General features: G+C 35.1%; 1 protein-coding gene across 6 annotated transcripts in view; it reads right to left on the bottom strand.

Annotated features, from left to right (window-relative positions):
* The window catches only part of znf384a (zinc finger protein 384 a), a 28956-nt gene extending 9384 nt beyond the window's left edge, over positions 1 to 19572 (bottom strand). Inside the window, exons 1-10 of one of the 6 annotated variants that reach the window (XM_051136488.1) lie at positions 19131 to 19572; positions 14883 to 14950; positions 14253 to 14544; positions 13871 to 13990; positions 11764 to 11802; positions 9966 to 10132; positions 7543 to 7619; positions 5963 to 6187; positions 2037 to 2204; positions 1722 to 1800 (exon numbers count right to left, since the gene is read on the bottom strand). In XM_051136488.1, coding sequence (XP_050992445.1) covers positions 1722 to 1800; positions 2037 to 2204; positions 5963 to 6187; positions 7543 to 7619; positions 9966 to 10132; positions 11764 to 11802; positions 13871 to 13990; positions 14253 to 14544; positions 14883 to 14945 — 1230 coding nt within the window. In that variant the 5' untranslated portion in view covers positions 14946 to 14950; positions 19131 to 19572. Of the gene's footprint in view, positions 1 to 1721; positions 1801 to 2036; positions 2205 to 5962; positions 6188 to 7542; positions 7620 to 9965; positions 10133 to 11763; positions 11803 to 13870; positions 13994 to 14252; positions 14545 to 14882; positions 14951 to 19130 lie in introns of all 6 variants that reach the window. The other 5 variants (XM_051136487.1, XM_051136491.1, XM_051136490.1 and 2 more) reach the window with 5 other exon arrangements.
* Between the last annotated feature and the right edge of the window lie 1414 nt (positions 19573 to 20986).

Genomic DNA, 20986 nt, shown 5'->3' on the forward strand with positions numbered 1-20986 from the left:
AATTTGGCTACAGTATTTTACTAAAACCAAACTTGCATCGCAGGGTTTCAATCACTTATGTAGAAAGCTAAAATGTGACCCTGGACCACAAAACCAGTCTTACGCAGTGTTGTTTTTGACGGCCTGTTTTAATTTTAGTTTTAGTCTAGTCTTTGTGTAAAGCTGTCATTTTAGTTTTTATTAGTTTTAGTCACGTTCATTCTCTTTTTCGTCTAGTCAAGTTTCAGTTGACTAAAAGTCTGAGCATTTTAGTCTTATTTTAGTCAGAATTATCCATGACTATTAATCAACGAAAACTGATGACATTTAGTCTAGTTTTTTTAGTCAATGAAAATTCTATTTTAGTCTGACAAAACTAGCTACAGTATTTGGCCAACAAGGGATTCTTAGCACTGTCAGGCAAGTTACTTCCAAAATGTAATACATTGTATATTACTAGTTACTGTCTTTTAAAAATAATTAGTTACATTACAATATTACTGTCTCTGACTTGTAATGCGTTACACTACTTTTGAGTTACTTTCACCAAAATATGCACAGAAGTATGACTAGCATTATAAAATACCAAAATGTAGTTTATTGCAGCTCATTATGCATCCAGTGGAGGGTAATGAGGTAGGTCTATATAGCATAAAATTATAAAATCATATTTAGACAGGCTACCGGTATGTAGGTCTGAATTAACGTTATAGTTTAGGTTAAACACAGATAAGCACAAAATTATTACATTTATAAATAATGCCGGTAAATAAAGAGAAATGTATAATGTACAAACAATAGACACAATATCTAGCCTATAGACTATTTTGAACAGTTTTCGGGAACAAAACAAGAATAAAATATATAAGTTGCTAAACAAGCCAAAACAAATTAGGCTAATTTAAAGCAAAACTGAAAGCAAATATGTGTTTGGCCCGAGTCAGACCTCAGGCTAAACAACATGGATTGTACTACGCAGTACGCAATATTTTAATTAATCAGTGTATATGTTTGTTAACTGTATATCATACTGATAATGAACAGGCTGCATCTTTTGTTGTTTGTGTGTGCGTGAGGCGCCGGCGCGATCGAACAGCGGAAACAAACAAACAAATAAATTACTCAGTCATTTTTGGTCATGCAGATCATTTGAAATTGCAGCGTGTTTACTTCTATTTCTGTCGTCTCGTTTTTTCCCGTGAACTTTCGACGAGCGCCGCGCCACACAAACCAAACTCAGCAGCATATGTCACTCAGTCTTTTCCTTTTGTTTTGTTAATCTGTTAATTAGGCTATTTAAGTTAAATATATTTTGCGTATTCATTCATTCTATATACAGACTATGATTTGATAAAAACATATTTTGTTATTTTTAGTTTAACTTATTATATGTTGCTTGTCTACACTCGTCCGCCGCATCCTTTCTCTTCTCCGACCCCGCAGCTCTCTTTCTCTCCGTTAAATTAGTGTCAGTGGCTCCAGTCCAAGTGTTTCCAGAAGTTATTTGTTCAATTTCTCCTTGTTGAGAGATGCAACTATTTGACAATTTCTCCTTGTCAAATAGTTGCATCTCGGCCAAACGTTGCCCTATCATAATAAACCATACATCAATGGAAAGCTTATTTATTCAGTTTCAGATGACATATAAATCTCAATTTCAAAAAATTGACCATTATGACTGATTTTGTGGTCCAGGGTCACAAATGTGTGAAAGCATCTATAAATCAGATGAAGATGGTTACCTGGAGGTTGGATAGTTGGGTAAAAGCTTTCTCACAGCCGGGATGGGAACACTTGTATGGCCGATCACCAGTATGAATCCTTCAAAACAAAACAGAAGCTTTTCATTAGAACGTTTGACCTAAATTTCAAATCACATGAGAAAACATTCTGCAGTGTCTAAAATACATTTCCAGGAAGCCTACGCAATCCTCCCAACTACAGCATGACAGATGACAACAGAGGAGGAAGGAAAGAGGGAAAAGGACGCCAGGAGAAGAGCAGGATGGCTGCTGTATATGGTTGGGTTACTGATTCTATCTGTCCCTGTCTGTTACCTGTTATGCTGCTGTAAGTGACTGAGCTGCCTGAAGGTTTTCTGGCAGTAGGAGCAGGTGTAGGGTTTGGCCCCGCTGTGGATGCGGATGTGCTGGGACAGGTAGCTGGAGTTGGCAAACGATTTGGAGCAGTGAGGACACTTGTGCGGTTTGCCCTCTGTGTGGTTTCTAACAAGGGATGAAGGGAAGGGGATGAAAAGAGAGAAAAAAAAAACAGAGAGAGATTTACCAGTGAATCAATAAACGAGCCCTACTTGGATCAAATCATGATCGCATCATAAAACATGTTGTAGGCTTCATGCTTTTAGCAACGAGACCGTGCTCATTGTGGTGTCTGAGTTATGAAACGCAGCACACAAAAACACAAGGCACTTCATCTTATCCTCTCTCTCTCATTCTCTCTCTCACCAGCTTCCTTTCCCCTCCCTAACTACTGGGTTATGTGAAACTACTCAGAGCCTTCAAACCAGAGCAGACGACACAGACATGATGAAGATAAACTGAAGAGTAAGATGGAATTGAATTAAAGACTCATTCTTGTCCAACATCATAAAAATGACATGGAAAGGAGAGAAGGAAGACGTGACACAAGCCAGATGATGTAGAGAAGAAACACAGACAATACAGAAGCAAATGGAGACAAAATGACATGCTTTTAAGCCTTCCAGCCTGCTAGACTTCCATTAAAGTGCATTTACTATAAACATAGTTCATATTAGTTTTTACAAACTGAGGGATGACTTAAAATTATTGTCTGTGATAATTAATATTGTCACAGAAGTAGTTCATTAACTAGAACAAAAAATTACAGATAATGTATTCACCCCCTTGCCATTCAAGATGTTCATGTCTTTCTTTATTCAGTCGTAAAGAAATTCTGTTTTTGGAGGAAAACATTTCAGGATTTTTCTCCATATAATGAACTGATATGGTGCCCCGAGTTTGAACTTCCAAAATGCAGTTTAAATGCGGCTTCAAATGATCCCAAATGTGGTTGTAAACGAGAACAGCCGAGGAAGAAGGGTCTTATTTAGCGAAACAATCTGTTATTTTCATAAAAATAATACAATTTATATACTTTTTTATTTGAAACGCTCGTGTTGTCTTACTTCACCTGACTACCTGACTTTTTCCCGGTTCGTGACAGTTAGGGTATGTCGAAAAAGTCCCATCTCATATTCTCCCTCAACTTCAAAAATCGTCTTATATCGCTGTTTTACCTTTTTTGTTAAGGGTGTTTGATCTTCTTTGCATGTTCACTTTGCAAAGACTGGGTCGGTACTTCTGCAGCCATGTAGGATGATTTTGAAATGATTTTTGAAGTTGAGGGACAAAAAGCGATTGGAGATTAAAAAAGTATTTAAATCGTATTTTTTTTAATGAAAATAACCAATAGTTTTGCTATACAAGACCCTTCTTTCTTTGACTGGGATCATTTACAACCGCATTCAGGATTGCTTGAAGCCGCATTTAAACTGCATTTTGGAAGTTCAAGCTCAGGGGCACCATATCAGTCCATTATAGGGAGAAAAATCCTGAAATGTTTTCCTCAAAAAACTATTTCTTTACGACTGAAGAAAGAAAGACATGAACATCTTGGATGACAAGGGGGTGAGTACATTATCTGTAAATTATTGTTCTGGAAGCGGACTTCCACTTAAAAAATACCCCAGAATATTACATGACATCATGAAGCTAAACAATAGGCCTGTGTATTGACACAGATTTCTCTCTTTTTTTAAAATCAGCTATTATTTTGTTTTGTGGACTATACATCTTTTAATATCTTATTCATTTTGTATGATCCCTCTTATTTTGGTAAAATAATTAATCAACATTTTTCACAACAACTTTTGACAACAACTATATAGATATATATGGGCCATTCTACAGAACTGATGCAAACTGCTGTCCCACAACCAAATAACAAATTTAACAGCATTTAAATATTAAACCCTTAGATGTTTAATAAGATCATTCTATTATTTATTGAAACCCACAGTAATATTTAAAATATTAGTAAGCATAATATACACAAATTCATCATTTATTGGGTTCTTTCAATTGGGAGGTGGCTGTCCTGAACCCTAACCCCTAAATGTCAACTTCTGAAATTGATATTGAAATAATTTTTGTATTTTTTTTCCATTGTTGTTTTTAAAAGTATCTTTTTGATTTTTAAAATTTACTACTACATCATTGTTTCGGTAGTAAAAAAAAAAAAAAAAAGGGGGGATTAAACAAAATTTTAGTACAGTTATGCAATTTTTTTTTCGTATTTTAGTATGTTTTGGTACACTGTAAAAAAAAAAAGTTGTTTCAACTTAAAAAAAGTAAGTGTTTGGGCTGCCTTAAAATGTTACATTTCCTCAACTCAAAAATCCACATTAATGTTGACTAAACTTAAAATTAAGGCAGCATGAATACTTACTTTTTTAAGTTGAATTTTTTTACAGTACTGTTTTAGTATACAAGTTAAAATTCTGTAATTTGACAGGGTTCTCTACCAAAGCATTAATGTCACTACCAAAAATGTGCAGTCACTACCAAAACATGGGATGTTTTGTCAAGATTAAAGTATACTGAACTATCAACTAAGATGTTATGATAGAGTTTGGTTCAATGTATATTCAAATCAATGAATCCTTAACTTTGAAATCAGTATGAGCAACTTTTTGCCTTTTACAAAGAAAAATTGGGTTCAAAATATAATAAATCTCATAAATCACACTAGAAATATTGTTAAAATTGTAGTTATTATTGATTTAACTCTGAAAACTTTTTAATAAAATATATATTTACAAGGAAGATGCAAGCACAATCTTAATAGGTCAATATAACCCTTCTAATTCAATTATATATTACTGTGTTACAGTAGTGACAAATTTCCGGAGAGTACAATATTCTAAAACGTTCTGAAAATACAATTTGAGAATTAACTGCACAATTACTAAAAATGTGTACCTTAGATATTATACAATTTGCATACATACAAAATTTGTGGAAAAAGACCATTTCCAACTCTGAACCAATGGCCCATAAATATATTTATATGTATAAATCAAAAGATTTCATGTTCAAACATTCTATTAAAATACTGAGCAACACAATATTTTAAAATATTCTATATAAAATCAACAGAGCTGCCTACGCTGACCACATATGCATAGAGTAAATAATGTGAATAAAATGAAGATTGATTAATTGTAAAAACAATATTTTATACACACAATCCACACAAGAAAGCAGATTTAAAACATTAAATAAAAAAGATTTGCAAGAATACAGTGTCAACAAAAATGTCAACAGGACATAAAGGGCTCCAAAAGAAGTAAATGAGACAAAAGAAAGTTGAAATAAGACAAAACAGATGCGTGATGTGATTAGCGAGACGAAAACACCTGCTTCTATTTGCAGAGAGTATCCACCTTTTTCCTCCTGTAAGAGTGGGCACGGCCATTTGTAATTTCACGGGTCTGGCTTACGGTCTCATCGGCGTCCAGCTATTTTTAGCTGTACAAAACAATTTGCTTTGCTGCTTTATATCGCAAATTGGTATTTTAATGTATTATCTTAATTATGAACACACTGATTTGTAGTGCAAACTGTTTTATAGTTTACTGCACACTGTTATTCTTCTCATTATTTCCCTATAGCGGATAATGAATCGGAGGTCTAGGCTTACCTCCGCATTAAAGAAAAAGGTGGATATTGTCCAGTTTATCACTAGAAGTGTGTGCAAGCTCAAATGTCACTGCATCAGGGTGGGAAAGGACAGGAAGGTATCAAGAGAAAGACGTGAAAGATAAACATGCTTATCCTATAATTGAAAACATGACTAAGCCAACTACTCAAAGCCCTGTCTCCATCCTATAGCAGGTGTAGCAGTACATCCTTTAGTAAGTCTCTCACACACACAAGCGTACCGTGTATGCTGCTGTAGGTGGCTGAGCTGTCTGAAGGTTTTCTGGCAGTAGGAGCAGGTGTAGGGTTTGGCGCCGCTGTGGATGCGGATGTGCTGCGCCAGATAGCTGGAGTTGGCGAAGGATTTGGAGCAGTGAGGACACTTGTGCGGCTTCGCCTCCGTGTGCGACTTGGCATGAATCTGCATGTCTGATTTGTTGAAGAACGTCACCGCACACATCCGGCACCTACAGAGAAAATCAGCGTGTGCATTTGTATTCGAAACACTCACAAAATTAGCATTTTAAAAACACTAAAACAGCCTTGACCCTTTTGAGAACTTGTACTAAAAAAATGTAACACAATGTATCTCATGAATTCCATTTGCATTCCATTTATCATTTTTATACATTTCATGTACGCTCCCCTACAAGCTGACAGGAAAAAAAGTGATATTTTCATAAGGTGGCATGAAATTAGACTTAAAAGTTCAAATAAAAGCACTTATACACATTCAAATAGTGTCAAGTCTGTTGCAATGTGTTGCAGTGTTTAATACACACTAAAATGAATCAAGTCTGCAGATATTAAAGGTGACCTGTCATGAAAATCTCATTTTTCCATGTTTAAGTGCTATAATTGGGTCCCCAGTGCATCCATCAACCCAGAAAATGTGAAAAAGGACATTCCAGTAACTTGTTTTGGTAAGCCTTTTCTGCAAGCTTGTGAAAAAACCAGCACGTCAGATTTCGCTTCCCCAGTGATGTGGTAAAGGGATGTTATTATAATATTACCACCCCTTAATCTACACGTCATTTTGATTTTGCAAAGGACAACATGGCAAAAGTTTGAGGAAAGCATACTAACTGTTCTGTTGTTGGCTGCACAAATGAGCACAGAACACTTTAGAGTCCAAACGTCAGAGGAGACAAAAAAGCAGTGAATTTATTGATTTATTTACTGTATATTACGCTGTTGCCACACTAATATAAAGACGCGATTTCTTTCCCAGCTGTTTACCTTCACAGACATAACCAACTGTTTTTATAACTCCTGTGTGTTTTTAGCATAAACTTGTGTGTATTTGACAGTTTAAGGGCAATAAGACATGAAAGTGAACTTAGTTTAGTACTCACATGTCATGTGACAGCCGCTTTCTGTGTGTGTGCTTTGGATGTGTGCGCTTAGGATGTGTGTGCTCCAAAAACCATATCTCAGAAGTTTAAACTTATATAGTTTAAAACGCATGATTTCAGAGCGATCGACATGATAATCAAAACCAAACAGATGTTATTTTTATCAGAGTATCTGAGGTATGAGCTGTAAAGGCACAGCCCAATTCTGGAAAAGGGGGTGGGGAGCAGCAGCTCATTTGCATTTAAAGAGACATGAAAATGGTGTTTCTGCTTCCACCCAAAATGGACATTTTCAAAACAATTTAAGAAATCATCTGTGGGGTATTTTGAGCCGAAACCTCACAGACATATTCTGGGGACACCTGAGACTTATATTACATATTGTAAAAACGGCCATAATAGGTCACTTTTAAATAAACATGGCTATGTATTTCATAATTAATTTAAAAATAAGTAATAATATGCACCTGTATGATTTGTTCCCATCTTTTCCTGTATGATCATCCTCATCATTGGAAAGGTCATATGGGTCACTCGTGTTGTGCTGTAAAAGCGAAAAAATTAAGTGAGCATCTTTATTATAGGTAAATTATACTTTAAACAGGTAGGTAAATTTATACAGGTAAACTTAAAAATTTACAGATAATGTACTCGCCCCCTTGTCATCCAACGTTCTTGTCTTTCTTTCTTCAGTCATAAAGAAATTATGTGTTTTGAGGAAAACATTTCAGGATTTCTCTCCATATAGTGGACTTCAAAGGAGCCCGCGAGAATATGCAGAGTACACGCAGAGCATTTGAGGTTAAAAATTTTATAAATTGTCAATTTTATTTTAGAAAATAACTGATTGTTTTGCTAGATAAGACCCTTCCTTAAATGTTTTCCTCAAAAAACATAATTTCTAATTGACTGAAGAAAGAAAGACATGAACATCTTGAATGACAAGAGGGTGAGTACATTATCTGTAAATTTTTGTTCTAGAAGTGAACTTCCACAATTTAGAATTTAAGCTCTTTTCTAAATTGACTTATCAAAGACAGTTTGTTTGGACAACACAGACCTGCATTGTGAAATAAAAAAAAATCAGTTGATTACCAATAAAGATCTAATAATATGTAATCTGATGATGGTGCATTCAAAAATATTAATAAAAACTTTCCATCATGTATGTTTTTTTTTTTCTCCACAAAACGCAAAAGTTCCATCATTTAAAGCTGCGGTCCGTAATTTTCTGTTCATAATTTACAAAATTTATATAAGTAAGTAAGTACACCACAAAACCATTATCTAAACCATATTTTTGGCTTATCCTGAATCACTACAGTACACCTATAATAAGTTTTTATATTCTGACTATTTCAGACTGGTTCTAGTAGGAACCGCTGTGGAGTAGCCCAATACCTGAGTGATTCGTCATAGACATAAACAGAGAGAAGTAGCTCTTATAGCTCTATGTTCTTCCACAAGATGCATGCAGTTTTGTTTATTAACCGCTAGAGCACAAAAGCTACGGACTGCAGCTTTAATGACAAACAGAAATGTTTAATTGTATAATTTAACTTACAATCTGCAATGAAGTGGAAAATATGCATAAAAACTCAATTTAATTTAAATTAACAGTACATAAACAAGTTTATAAAGAAGTTTTTTTTCCCCTCAAAATCAGTGGTTTGGATGTGGTAAAACACCCACAGGAAATATCTGGGTCATGTTTTCATTTTCTTCCATCACTGGCCAGTATTCTAACCTTGAAAGCAGGATTAGGCATCAAGTAATGTCATACATGTGAAAATGGGCTGATTTTGACAAACCAGTTGTAATCTGTCTCAGAGGAAGATGGAAATCATGGCAGTGTGGCAGTTTTTCTGCTGATTAAAGGAGAAGTTCACTTCCAGAATGAAAATTCCCTGATAATGTACTCACCCCCTTGTCATCCAAGATGTTCATGTCTTTCTTTCTTCAGTCAAAAAGAAATTAAGCTTTTTGAGGAAAACATTCCAGGATCTTTCTCCATATAGTGGCAGTTTCAATGCCGCTTCAAAGGGCTCAACACGATCCCAGTCGTGGAATAAGGATCTTATCTAGTCAAACGATCTGCCATTTTCTAAAAAAAAAAAAAAATATATATATATATATATACTTTTTTTTAACCCAAAATGCTCATCTGGCACTAGCTCTGCAATGTGCGTGCACGTCTTGCATAATCACGTTGGAGAAGTCATGCGCGGTTAGTTCTTGGTCTGTGTGCTTCGGTTAAAAAAGGTAGGGTAGGTCTCTTTTTTTTTTTTTTCCATCAAACTTAAAGTCGTTCGACATCGTTGTTATACCTTTTTTTGTAAAGGCCATTTCACTTTCATTGCACGTTCGCTTTGTTAACACTGTGTTGGTGTTTCTGCCTATGTCATGTGTAACCAGTGCAAGATGAGCTTTTGTGGTTAAAGAATAAAAATTTTTATTTTTCTTAAAAAATGACTGATCGTTTTGCTAGACCCTTATTCCTCAGATGGGATTATGTAGTGCCCTTTGAAGCTGCACTGAAACTGCAATTTGGGCCTTCAACCTGTTGGCTACAATTGAAGTCCACTACATGGAGAAAAATCCTGGAATGTTTTCCTCAAAAACTTAATTTCTTTTCGACCGAAGAAAGAAAGACATGAACATCTTAAATGACAAGGGGCATAATACAAGATTTCTTCACCTTACAAATGGTTGCTAAAATGCTACAAAATGCATCATATTTTGTTAGAAAATGTGACATGCTTGAGTAAAAGAGGCACTGATTTTGAAATCAGCCCCAAAATTAGTAAAAAAAAAACTCACAAATATGATGCAGGGCAGTGTCATATAAACAATAACTTATTTACATGAAGGTAAAATTATGACGTCTCACCTGTCCCCCAGCAGCCAGGTGTGCAAGAATCAGCGCATCACTTCCTGTGGCGAGTGCATGGGCTGAAACGGGACCTGCTCTCGGCATCATGGACTTCTTCTTTCTGCCCCGCTTTGAGGGAAGCGGCATGACTACAGCGGGTGGAATACTGCCGTCCTCTTTCTTATCTGTTCATGTGAGCGGGGCAACAAAAAGAACAATGTAATATTGATTATAAAACATAATCTGCATAATTTCTTCCTGCAACTATGCATTCAGAGGATAAGGCAGACATGTCTGAAATTTAAAGGTCTGAGATGAAATCCTTCACACTGACATTGATTAACTCAATTATTCAGTAAAATGAATTTCACTAAAACAGACATAAATGTGCACTAATAAGCCAATTTTAAAGACGCACTATGTAACATTGACAGTTAGTGGCTGAAACAGGTACTGCAATCCAAATTCAACAAATTGGAGATGATTGTTTCTCCCAACTCCTCCTTCTCAGACTCAAGGCTCACATGGGTTGCCAGATTAAGGACACACAACAGGAACAAGCGCAAATGACAAAGGAACTGTGTGTTGTTGAGTTGATTTATCTGTGTTTTAATACTCCTTTCATCATAGGCTTTTTAGGTCGGGTAGAAACTGCAATCTCTGACCCAGTTCGTTTGCTGGCTTCCACGGCTGCAATATGCTGTTTTTCACCAACTGGCAACCCAGGGTGTAGAAATACTATTGGACAAACTAGCAGTTGGCAGAATAACACAGACCAAAACAAAAACAGACATTCCAACACGGAATGCACATTTCAAAAGAGTAACTGGCTTTAGTGTTTTTTTGCTGTGAAACAAGTATGTGAGCTTGACATGTTTCCTAAATATGTGCAAACATATTATGGCATTTTTATGATTTAGTACAGTCAAACAAATTACATACGGCATTTAAAGGTGTACATTGGCAAACCACTGTGGTTTCCTAAACCAATAATCTTATATGCCTGACCCACTTTTAAAACCAAATGACTATATTACATGAAACAATGCCATTCTTATTTGAATTTTAAAAAATAACCAAAATCAAAAGCAAAAAGTGGTGGCTGGCAGGTTGTTACTGCTATTTAAAGTTAAAGGAGTCATCGGATCCCCATTTTCCACAAGTTAATATGATTATTTAGGGTCTTAATGAAAAGTCTAGCCATGTTTAGCCTCTAAACTTGACAACTAGAATGTTATTAGGAAAGCTGATGGCAAAAAAATCTACTCACTTCTGCTGTAAGTGAAGATGGATCACAAATGATTTGCGTGAACATATACAGATATATGTAGATTGGTAGGTGCATTCCCTTCACAAACGTAATTCACCGCATCTTCAGCGGCTCAGATGTCGGGACTAAATGACAACCACTATGTTCATTATTACATCCAGCAAATCAACACCTCAATCGCTCAATCAGAGATATTCTTGTCTAGCTTACATCCCTGCTCCAGCATCGAAACAATGGATGTCGGACTGTTACAGCTGATCGGAGGTAAGACGCTCATGGGAGCGGCCTTTATCGGTGTGATATTATTTTTACAGATGAATTAAAAACCACTGCATGGATTTTTATCATTATAGGGTAGATTTGTACATACACTGCCAACACACATTAGTGTTCAAACAACATGAAAAAGTGAACTTTGCATCCGATGACCCCTTTAACAGCCACCAAATGTAATAAAGTGTTATTTGACTGCATAAGTGCTTTAGTGATGTGAGTGTGATTGACTGCAGGTTTCTGGTAGGGATGTACATGTGCTATTATACTTACAGTGGCTGTGGAGATAGAGGGAAGGGGGCCGGACAGCCTCTGACAGAAAAGAGCAGAACATACTAAACATATAGAGCTCGCTGTCCCTCTCTCTATCCATCAATCATCCATCCCTTCTCACTACCTCCCACAGTCACTCTCACTTTCACTTCCTACAGCTTCTTTGGCTCTCAGACTGGCTGAGTAAGCAAGCATATGTGTGTGTCTGCTGCTTCAGACAGTTAAAGTGACATGAAAAACAATTATGGGAATAATCAATATTCTGCAATGTGTGGTGTATTATCTGTTGTTATATAAGTAGGAAATGTGCAATCAAACACATGCTTTTATTATTATGACTAAGAACATCATGAATCATTTGTGACTAAGAAATGGTAACTTTACTGTGCAAAAATAAAGAGCTATGAATTCTGCATAACAGGAACATTGTTTTGAAGTCCATTTGTAATTGTGTGCAAGAAAACGGTGAATGTGTTACAAAGCACAGTGTGGATGTTTTACTTTTATTCAGCAAGGATGCATTAAATTGATCAAAAATGACAGTAAAGACATTTATGTCAAAAAATATTTCAATTTCACATAAAAGCTGCTCTTTTGAACTTTCTATTCCACAAAGAATTCTGAAAAATAAAATATATCACCATTTAACAAAAAATATTAAGCAGCACAACTGTTTTCAACATTGATAATAATCAGAAATCTTTCTTGAGCAGCAAGTCAGCATATTAGAATGATTTCTGAAGGATCACGTGATACTGAAGACTGGATTAATGATGCTGAAAATTTTACTTTGCATCACAGGAATAAATAACATTTTAAAATACTCTATTTACTGTATTTTTGATCAAACAAATGCAGCCTTGGTAAGCATAAGAGACCTCTTTCAAAAACATTCAAATACAGTTGAGGTCAAAAGTTTACATACACCTTAAAGAATCTGCAAAATGATAAATATTATGACCAAAATAAGAGGGATCATACAAAATGCATGTAACTTTTATTTTGGACTGACCTTAATAAGATATTTCACATAAAAGACGTTTACATTTACCCCACAAGAGAAAGTAATAGTTGAATTTAAAAAAAATGACCACATTCAAAAGTTTACATACGCTTGATTCTTAACACTGTGTTGTTACCTGAATGATCCACAGCTGTGTTTTTTTGTTTAGTGATAGTTGTTCATGAGTCCCTTGTTTGTCCTGAACAGTTAAACTGCCTGCTGCTCTTTAGAAAAATCCTTCAGGTCCCACAAATTCTTTGGTTTTTCAGCATTTTTGTGTATTTGAACCCTAACAATGACTTTATGACTTTTGAGATCCATCTTTTCATATTGAGGACAACTGAGGGACTCATATGCAACTATTACAGAAGGTTCAAACGCTCACTGATGCTCCAGAAGGAAAAACAATGCTTTAAGAGCCGGGGGTGAAAAGTTTTAAACAGAATGGACGTGTACATTTTTATTATTTTTTGAAATTTTGAAATTCAAAACGTTTTCACCCCCCGGCTCTTAATGCATCGTGTTTCCTTTGTGGAGCATCACTGAGTGTTTGAACCTTCTGTAATAGTTGCATATGAGTCCCTTAGCTGTACTGAGTGTGAAAATATGGATCTCAAAATCATACAGTCATTGTTGAAATTGAAACCACTATTAAGAATCAAGTGTATGTAAACTTTTGAATGGGGTCATTTTTATAAATTCAACTATTAACTTCTCTTGTGGACTACATGGAAATGTCTGAAATGTGAAATATCTTATTCAGGTCAGTACTAAATAAAAAAAATACACGCATTTTGTATGACCCCTCTTATTTTGGTAAAATAATTAACATTTCTGCAAGGTGTATGTAAACTTTTTGACTTCAATTGCATCTTACAAATGTGTATAGATAGATAGATAATTTTCTGACAAGTAAATTCAAATGTAACGTTACTAATTGTGAAGTTCTATACATAATATTCTTAATTCTAACATTCTTCTTTTGTTTTTACCATCATTATTGTTAGCATAAGCATGTCAGCATAAGCATGTAAGGTATAAACTGCAGCATGTTAAAAATGTGGATATGATGCAAGGGCCAGAAAGGTGCGTAAAATTGTTTACCTGTGTTTGATGGGTGTAAAGCGGACACAATCATGGTTGTTGTGGGTGGTCCAGAAACAAAAGACTGAGAGGAGGCAGAAGGAGTTACCAGTGCCCCCTGAGGAGTCGTGATCACTAACCCTGCTGAGAGACAGAGGACAAACACATCAGTTTGACCAATTCTGATCATTACATTAACATTTGATTTCTGAAGCTATATATACACACTAGCAGTCAAACTCATTTTTAATATTTTTTTAAACAAATCTTTTCTGCTCACCAACCCTGCATTTATTTGATCCAAAGTACAGCAAAAACAGTACAATCTTCTTTAAAAAAACATTAAAAATCTTACTCTTCAAAAACTTTTGACTGGTAGTGTGTATATATGTGGAATACCCACCTGCCGTCATGATGCCAGTAGATGGGACGGGCACCACTGTGATGTTCTGGGACGTGTGAGGTGGGTGCAGGTGCGCCCCCACGCCGGTTATTTGCGCCCCCGCCGTCCCGCTCGCTCCTCCTCCACCCTCCTGCTTCGGCACCCTCCCGACAGCTCCCGTGTCCATGGCGACCGATCCCGGCACCGTCAGCACGGCCGTAGGGTAGTGCGCCGCGGACGAGTGCGGAAAACCTGCGCCCTTGTCCGGCCCCAGCTGCTCTTTCATCTTATTCAGAAACATGGCGTTCTCAATCTAAATTCACAGAGGGGAATGAATGGAGAAAAAAAACAAGGGAAAGAAGGGAAGGAGGAAAGAGAAAAGGAGGATGGATTGAGAGATAAACGTAGATGAAGGATGAAGGGGAAGAAGGAGAGAGCAGCAAGGGAACGGTTACTTTTTCTGGATGCTGGTGCAAAGCTTCCAGTGTGTAACTTTCACATGGATCAGTGCGAGGCTGGTGTTAGCCATCCCGGACTGGTATGCTTGTTTTGCTTTTTTTTGATTTACTAGATTGTGCTCTATAAGCATGGCGTGTCTTTTAAAGACACAAGGATGTACTGTACAAGAGAGTCCAATAATAAGGTGTCTACCTGTCCTTGCACTGTTGGAACGGGAGACCAAAAGTATGATGAGTTGAAATGGGAATCTTCCATTATTTCTGCAATTGAAAAGCAACATAACTTGTAAAACACCCACTCTGCCTTTGGTAACACTTGTGAAATGACACCTCGGCCTTATGTTTCTCCTGTGGCCTGAAGGGTTATTCACTCACTTGTACGGTACTGTATTCATTTTGGCACCCGAGTACCTTGCATAACATAAAAGGGATTTTTTCCTGATATTTTTTGAAACACCTGCCAAATATCATGCACCTTCGTCTTTTTGACAGTTATGACTTCATTTCTCTTTAGGCAAAGGACTTAGGAGCATCTTTCAGGATGTTTGGCAAAGAGGCGTGTTGGGTTAGGAATCATGATGCATGCACGACCCAATGTGTAAAACACAACTGACATGCACTAAAATAAAAATGCATGCATGCCAACTCAGCCCACACAATATAAGAAAAACAGCTTAAACCAGCCTAAGATTGTTTGCTGGTCTCTCGGTCTAGCCATCTGGTATTCAGCTGGTTTAACTTCTTAGCAAACTAGTTGGCTGTACTGTCAAGGTGAAATGCTAGAAGTGACCGCTATCTTTTTGTTTTGTAACGCACACTGAAATTAGTGTTATTATAGCATCACTGATACACTTATCATATTTGCTAGGGATGCACCAAAATTTCCGCCACTGAAAATGGCATTTTTGGTTTTCAATCTGAAAGAGAAAAATCACTGTTACGTCACTTGAAGCTGCACGCATTGTGGTGGCAGAAAAACACTGGTAACAAGTGGAGTGAAATGGGGAAAATCGAGAGAATAAGAGATAAAATGTATTGTTGTGCCTTTGGATGTCAGAATTGGAATGCAAATAATTTTATAGAATATTTATATAGAATATATAGAACATTTAGCAATTTTATAGAATAATGTCATCAAAAACGGCATTTGAAGTTAAACACAGATGTTAAAACAGACAGACTATGGATGAAACCTGCTATGATTACTGTTACCCCTACAGTTACAGCATAAAATACTATTTAAACCTATAACATTTTACATTTACCTATTTTATCTCACAATTCTGACTTTTTTTCTTACAAAAGCAAGTTTCTATCTCATATTTTGGACTTTATAACTTGATTTAACTCAGCAATAGCAAGTCTGTTCATTCTAAAGGGAAAAACAAGCCAGAAGTGTTGGAAATAAACTAAAAAGAGAGAATGACGAGTTGATTTTTCTCATCGGAATTGTGAGGTATAGTCTCAGAATTGCGAGAATAAAGTCAGAATTTTAAAATATAAACTCAAATTTACATTTTTTATACTTTTAATCCAAGGTTTCCATAGACTGTCACTTGAAATCTCATTTTCTGCCACCAGAAAAAAAACGTCATCACTCTTAGCAAACACCGAATTGGTCTATATTCTGCCCTATGAATGTGTGTTCCAGGGTTGCCAGGTCTGTGGTACCAATGTAGCGCAATCCCAAATATCAAGTATTTAGTAGTACAATATTTAAGACAAATATACGTTATGCAATATGTCAAACCATCAACCTGCAGTGCAAAAAAAAATAAAAATCAATCTGCGGCAACAGTTTGAAAGTAGCAAAAATCTCCAGGAAAACAACAGACTTGGCAACCCTGGTTCCAATCATCACCAGAAAAGCAAAGCCTGCTCAAATAATGTGCCAACAGGAAATTTCTTTGTAGTATCCACCTTTTTCTTCCCATAAGAGTGGGTGCAGCCATTTGTAAATTTTATGGGTCTGGCTTCTGGTCTCATCCATGTCCAGCTATTTTTAGCTGTACAAACCAGCTAAAAACAAAAAAACATTTGATGCTTGATATTGCAAATTGGTGTGTCTTACTATATATTTTAATTTATTATTTATTTGTATTTTATGCATTTAATATTTGTTAATTATGAACACACTGGTTTATAGTGCAAACAGTTTTACCATTTACTGCACTTTGTTATTCTTTCTTGTTATTTCCCTATAAATGAACGTCTAATGAACCGGAAGTCTCACCCATAGGCTTACTTCCACATTAAAGAAAAAGGTGGTTACTTGTTCCTGTTTGCAAAAGCACTACTGTGATGTAACATGGTGTAGATACTCACACTCTAATAATAATAGCTTTGTATGACTATACATTATTTGGATAATTAATAAAATAACAGCTATATCTGATTCTGTTGCATCGAACTGAATAAAAATAATATGTGGATATTTAATACTAAGTTATTTTCTGTCTAATTTTATTGTGTCACTTTCAATAAAAGTGTGGTTATTTTGTTGGCTTGTATTCTTTATTCTTTAGTCTCATTAAAATTATTTAGTTAAATTAAAAGTCCTACAAAATTACTTATTATTATTTAATGAACTAATAAGCAATTATTACAAAGCAGTTTCTGTTTCGATTTCCGGCCAACCGCATCCAGAATTTTCAAAGTATATAGCAGTGTTGGGGGTAACACATTACATGTAATGCAAGTTACATAATCAGATTTTTTTTTCAAATAACTAGTAAAGTAATGCATTATCTTTTTAATTTACAAGAAAATATCTGTGTTACTTTTTCAAATAAGTAACGCCATGTTACTTCAGCTCTAGAATGCATTAGTTCATCTCACTCACAAAAAAATAGATTCAGTACAAAAAAACAGTGACATGCAACTCAGAATAAGACACCATCCTGCAATAATACGTTAAATAATACAAATATCCTTTATTTATTTAATCCTATTTTATTAACCATTATCTTCAACCACACTAATAAGCATATTTTACTGAAGAGTAACTAGTTAGTAACGTAACTAGTTACTTTTTCAGGGAGTAACGCAATATTGTAATGCATTACTTTTAAAAGTAACTTTTCCCAACACTGGTATATAGTTGTGATTGCTGTGTAAATGCATTTATTTCTCCGCTGAGGAGCATTAAATAGTATGTAAAGCCACCTTTGCTGTTTGCTGAGTTAACAATAATAACCCTTATCCGAATGTAACAAATTACCAAAAAATAAAAAATGTAGGGTGAGATTTAGTTTTATGCATGGGTTGTTATTGAATTTTGAGATGTGGGCATTGCACTCAAAATAGGAGATTTAAATGTGAGCTTGCAGGGGCGGGGTTTAAGCAGACAAAATGATTGGAGAAGTCCTGCATGTGTCACCAGAGAAAAAGTCTGTCATTTTCACCTGAGGGGACATTTTGATTACACAGTACAAACACATAAGATTAACTATTCACAATAGATTCTAAAATGTACAGTTAGAAAACAGATAGGGTGAATTTTAATGTTCATGCCAACTTTAAACCAGCCAACAGACCATCCTGACCACACTGAGAAACCAGCAGACCAGCTTAACCTGTTTTAAGATTTGCAGAAAAAAAAAAGTTATAAAAGGGTAAAATAAAAACAAAACACTTTTTGTTTTTTGATATTTTTTTTTTTCACACACACACACACACACACAAGCACACAATTTGTTGTCTGTTGCAATTGCACCGCACATTAACTGCACGAAAGATGCAGAAGTTGCATGGAGATTCGCGGGCGCTATAAATAGGCATCAAAACAAAAGCATCGCCTCTAGATCCTGCGCCAAATCAGTCTGCGACTGCCGATCATAAGAAAACCAAAGCAAATGTGCAGACCTCTTAGTCAACTTCTGTGCACATCTGACATCGTCTTTCATTTCGTATGCACGCCTAAATAAAAATTAATGGAAGCGAAAACGTCGCGTTTTATTTCTTTTTTAAGGGTTGCATGCGTGTTCTGCTGCAATGACAGCTCATTTTGCATGTTTCTATCTAATGGGACCATGTTAATAGCATAGGCATCAGGAAAGGCAGCTGGAAACGCGCAAAACCATCCATTAATGTTATCAGAGCTTCCTCAACCAGCCTCCATTAAAATGTCAGCTTTTGTTATGCACGCAAAGAAAGAAGCACTATCTAAAAGCTATGCAACATGTAAACTTCCGCTTGCAAACAATAATGCCCCTATGCCTCCATCCCTCTCTCGGTTAGTCTCGCTGAGAAAATAAAAAAGAAAAAAAAAACTCGAGGATAAAAAAAAAAACCAAGAGAGAAAAAAACGTCGACGCCAATGCGAGAGAGACGCAGCTTCATGCAGACTTCCGGCTGGCGAGACAGGGGGAGAAGCGCCCGCGTGAGTTGCTCAAATTTGGAGAAAGAATTCACAATTGACTTATAACTCTGTGTTAATTACCGGTGCTGGCGATTCCCTTTCAACCCCCAGGGCTCCTCCGGGCCGGGACAGTTCGGAAACTTCGTCCAAATCCGCCCGAACCCCTTGGATTCACCGATTTTTTTCCCTCAATTTTTTTCTATTTTTTTCTCTCGCGAAGGGCTGTCCGACTCCGCTCGACTACACTTCCTGTAAATGAGGTCAAAACGAGAGCAAGCGTACCGCCAAAATCACTTCCGCCATGTGAGGTCATATATTTTTCGCCAAAAATAATGTTCTTTTCATTTAAGTATTTGTTTGTTTGTAATCTATCTTTTATAAAAAATCTTTTTATAAATAAGCAATGTGAAAAAACATTGCCACCCTGCAACAAATCAGTAAATGAAATATGAGTGCCATTTCAATTCTTGTAGATATACGATGCGTTAATACTGTACATTTATTGTTGCTTTTATTTTATGGCTTAATATTTAAATATGTAAGTGCTTATTTTTTATATTATGTATTTTTAAATCATTATTTTTTTTTAAAGTTTACATTTAATTTTTATTGCAATTTTTTAGAACAACAGACATATAAAGTGCAATAATAAACAAAAAACTATTAAAAAATAAAATAGAGAAAGCAATAACAAAATCACATGTCCATAAACAAGTTGTTAAAGTTACAAATACTCAAAGAATAGATTTAAGGCTTTAAAATAATTTACAGTTTTTCCCACTGTTATTATTATTATTTTTTTTTAACATTTAGAGATTTTGACCTATTTCTATTTTAAAATGAGTAAAATATTTTTTTTAACTGCCCATTTACATTTGAGTAAATTCACAATATACCAAATTTTGAAGTCAACATATTCATAAAAAATAAAACATCCTTTTCTTTGAGTTGCAATTCAGTCTTTGTACTTTAATTAACAACAAAAAAGCCAAATCACACCAAAATTGTGCGTTAATACTGTACATTAACATTTTATGGCTTCATATTTGTATTACAACCTGTTATTTTGCCTATGTAAGTACTTATTTTATATATAATGTATTTTTAATCATTCCTTTTTAAAATGTTTCCTATACATTTAATTACACTGCTGTCTTGTTGCATATTTGACAAATAAATTAAAAACCCACTAGAGGTAAATAAATAAAGGTCATTATGGAAAACAAAACATGTGTCTACGCTATTCTGTGCCCTTACATGATATCATAGCCTCTAACACTAGCTTTCTCTATTCTTTTTCTATTCTAGCTACTTGTTCTCTTTTTATTTATTATAAAATGGCCCTCTAACACTAGCATTCTCTATTCTTTTTTATTCTTTTGATTTGTTTTATCTTTATTTTTAAAAAAAGACCCTGTAACTATAGTGTTCCCTATTCTTTTTCTATACTATCTACTTGTTTTCTTTTTATTTATTATAATAAAACAACTGCTATATGTACTGTGTTAGGCTGAGACTTGTCATATATCACATATTATTGCTTTGGATAAACGCATCTGCTAAAAGACTAAATGTAAATGTAAATATAACTATTTGGTAAAAATAAAAAGTATGGTGGACCAAGCCGGCAGAAATTAAAAACAAATAAATAAATATATAAATAAACAAATACATAAATGTAATAACAGAAAAATAATTGCCTTGATAAAAACAAATATAGTTAATTTGTAATAAAATTTAATTCTGAATTTATTACCTTTCTCCTTTATGTATTATTTTCTGTATTTATTTTTAACCTTCATTTACTTATTCTTTTATTTATTTATTTATTTAAATGAATTTATTAATGCGTTTATTATTGTTTTTTTAAAAATAATATTTATTTATTCCCATATGTGTCTATTTCCATATTTATTCAGTCTGAAAACTGACTGGAC

The sequence above is a fragment of the Labeo rohita genome, chromosome 19 (genome assembly GCF_022985175.1).
Source record: "Labeo rohita strain BAU-BD-2019 chromosome 19, IGBB_LRoh.1.0, whole genome shotgun sequence".
NCBI lineage: Eukaryota > Metazoa > Chordata > Actinopteri > Cypriniformes > Cyprinidae > Labeo > Labeo rohita.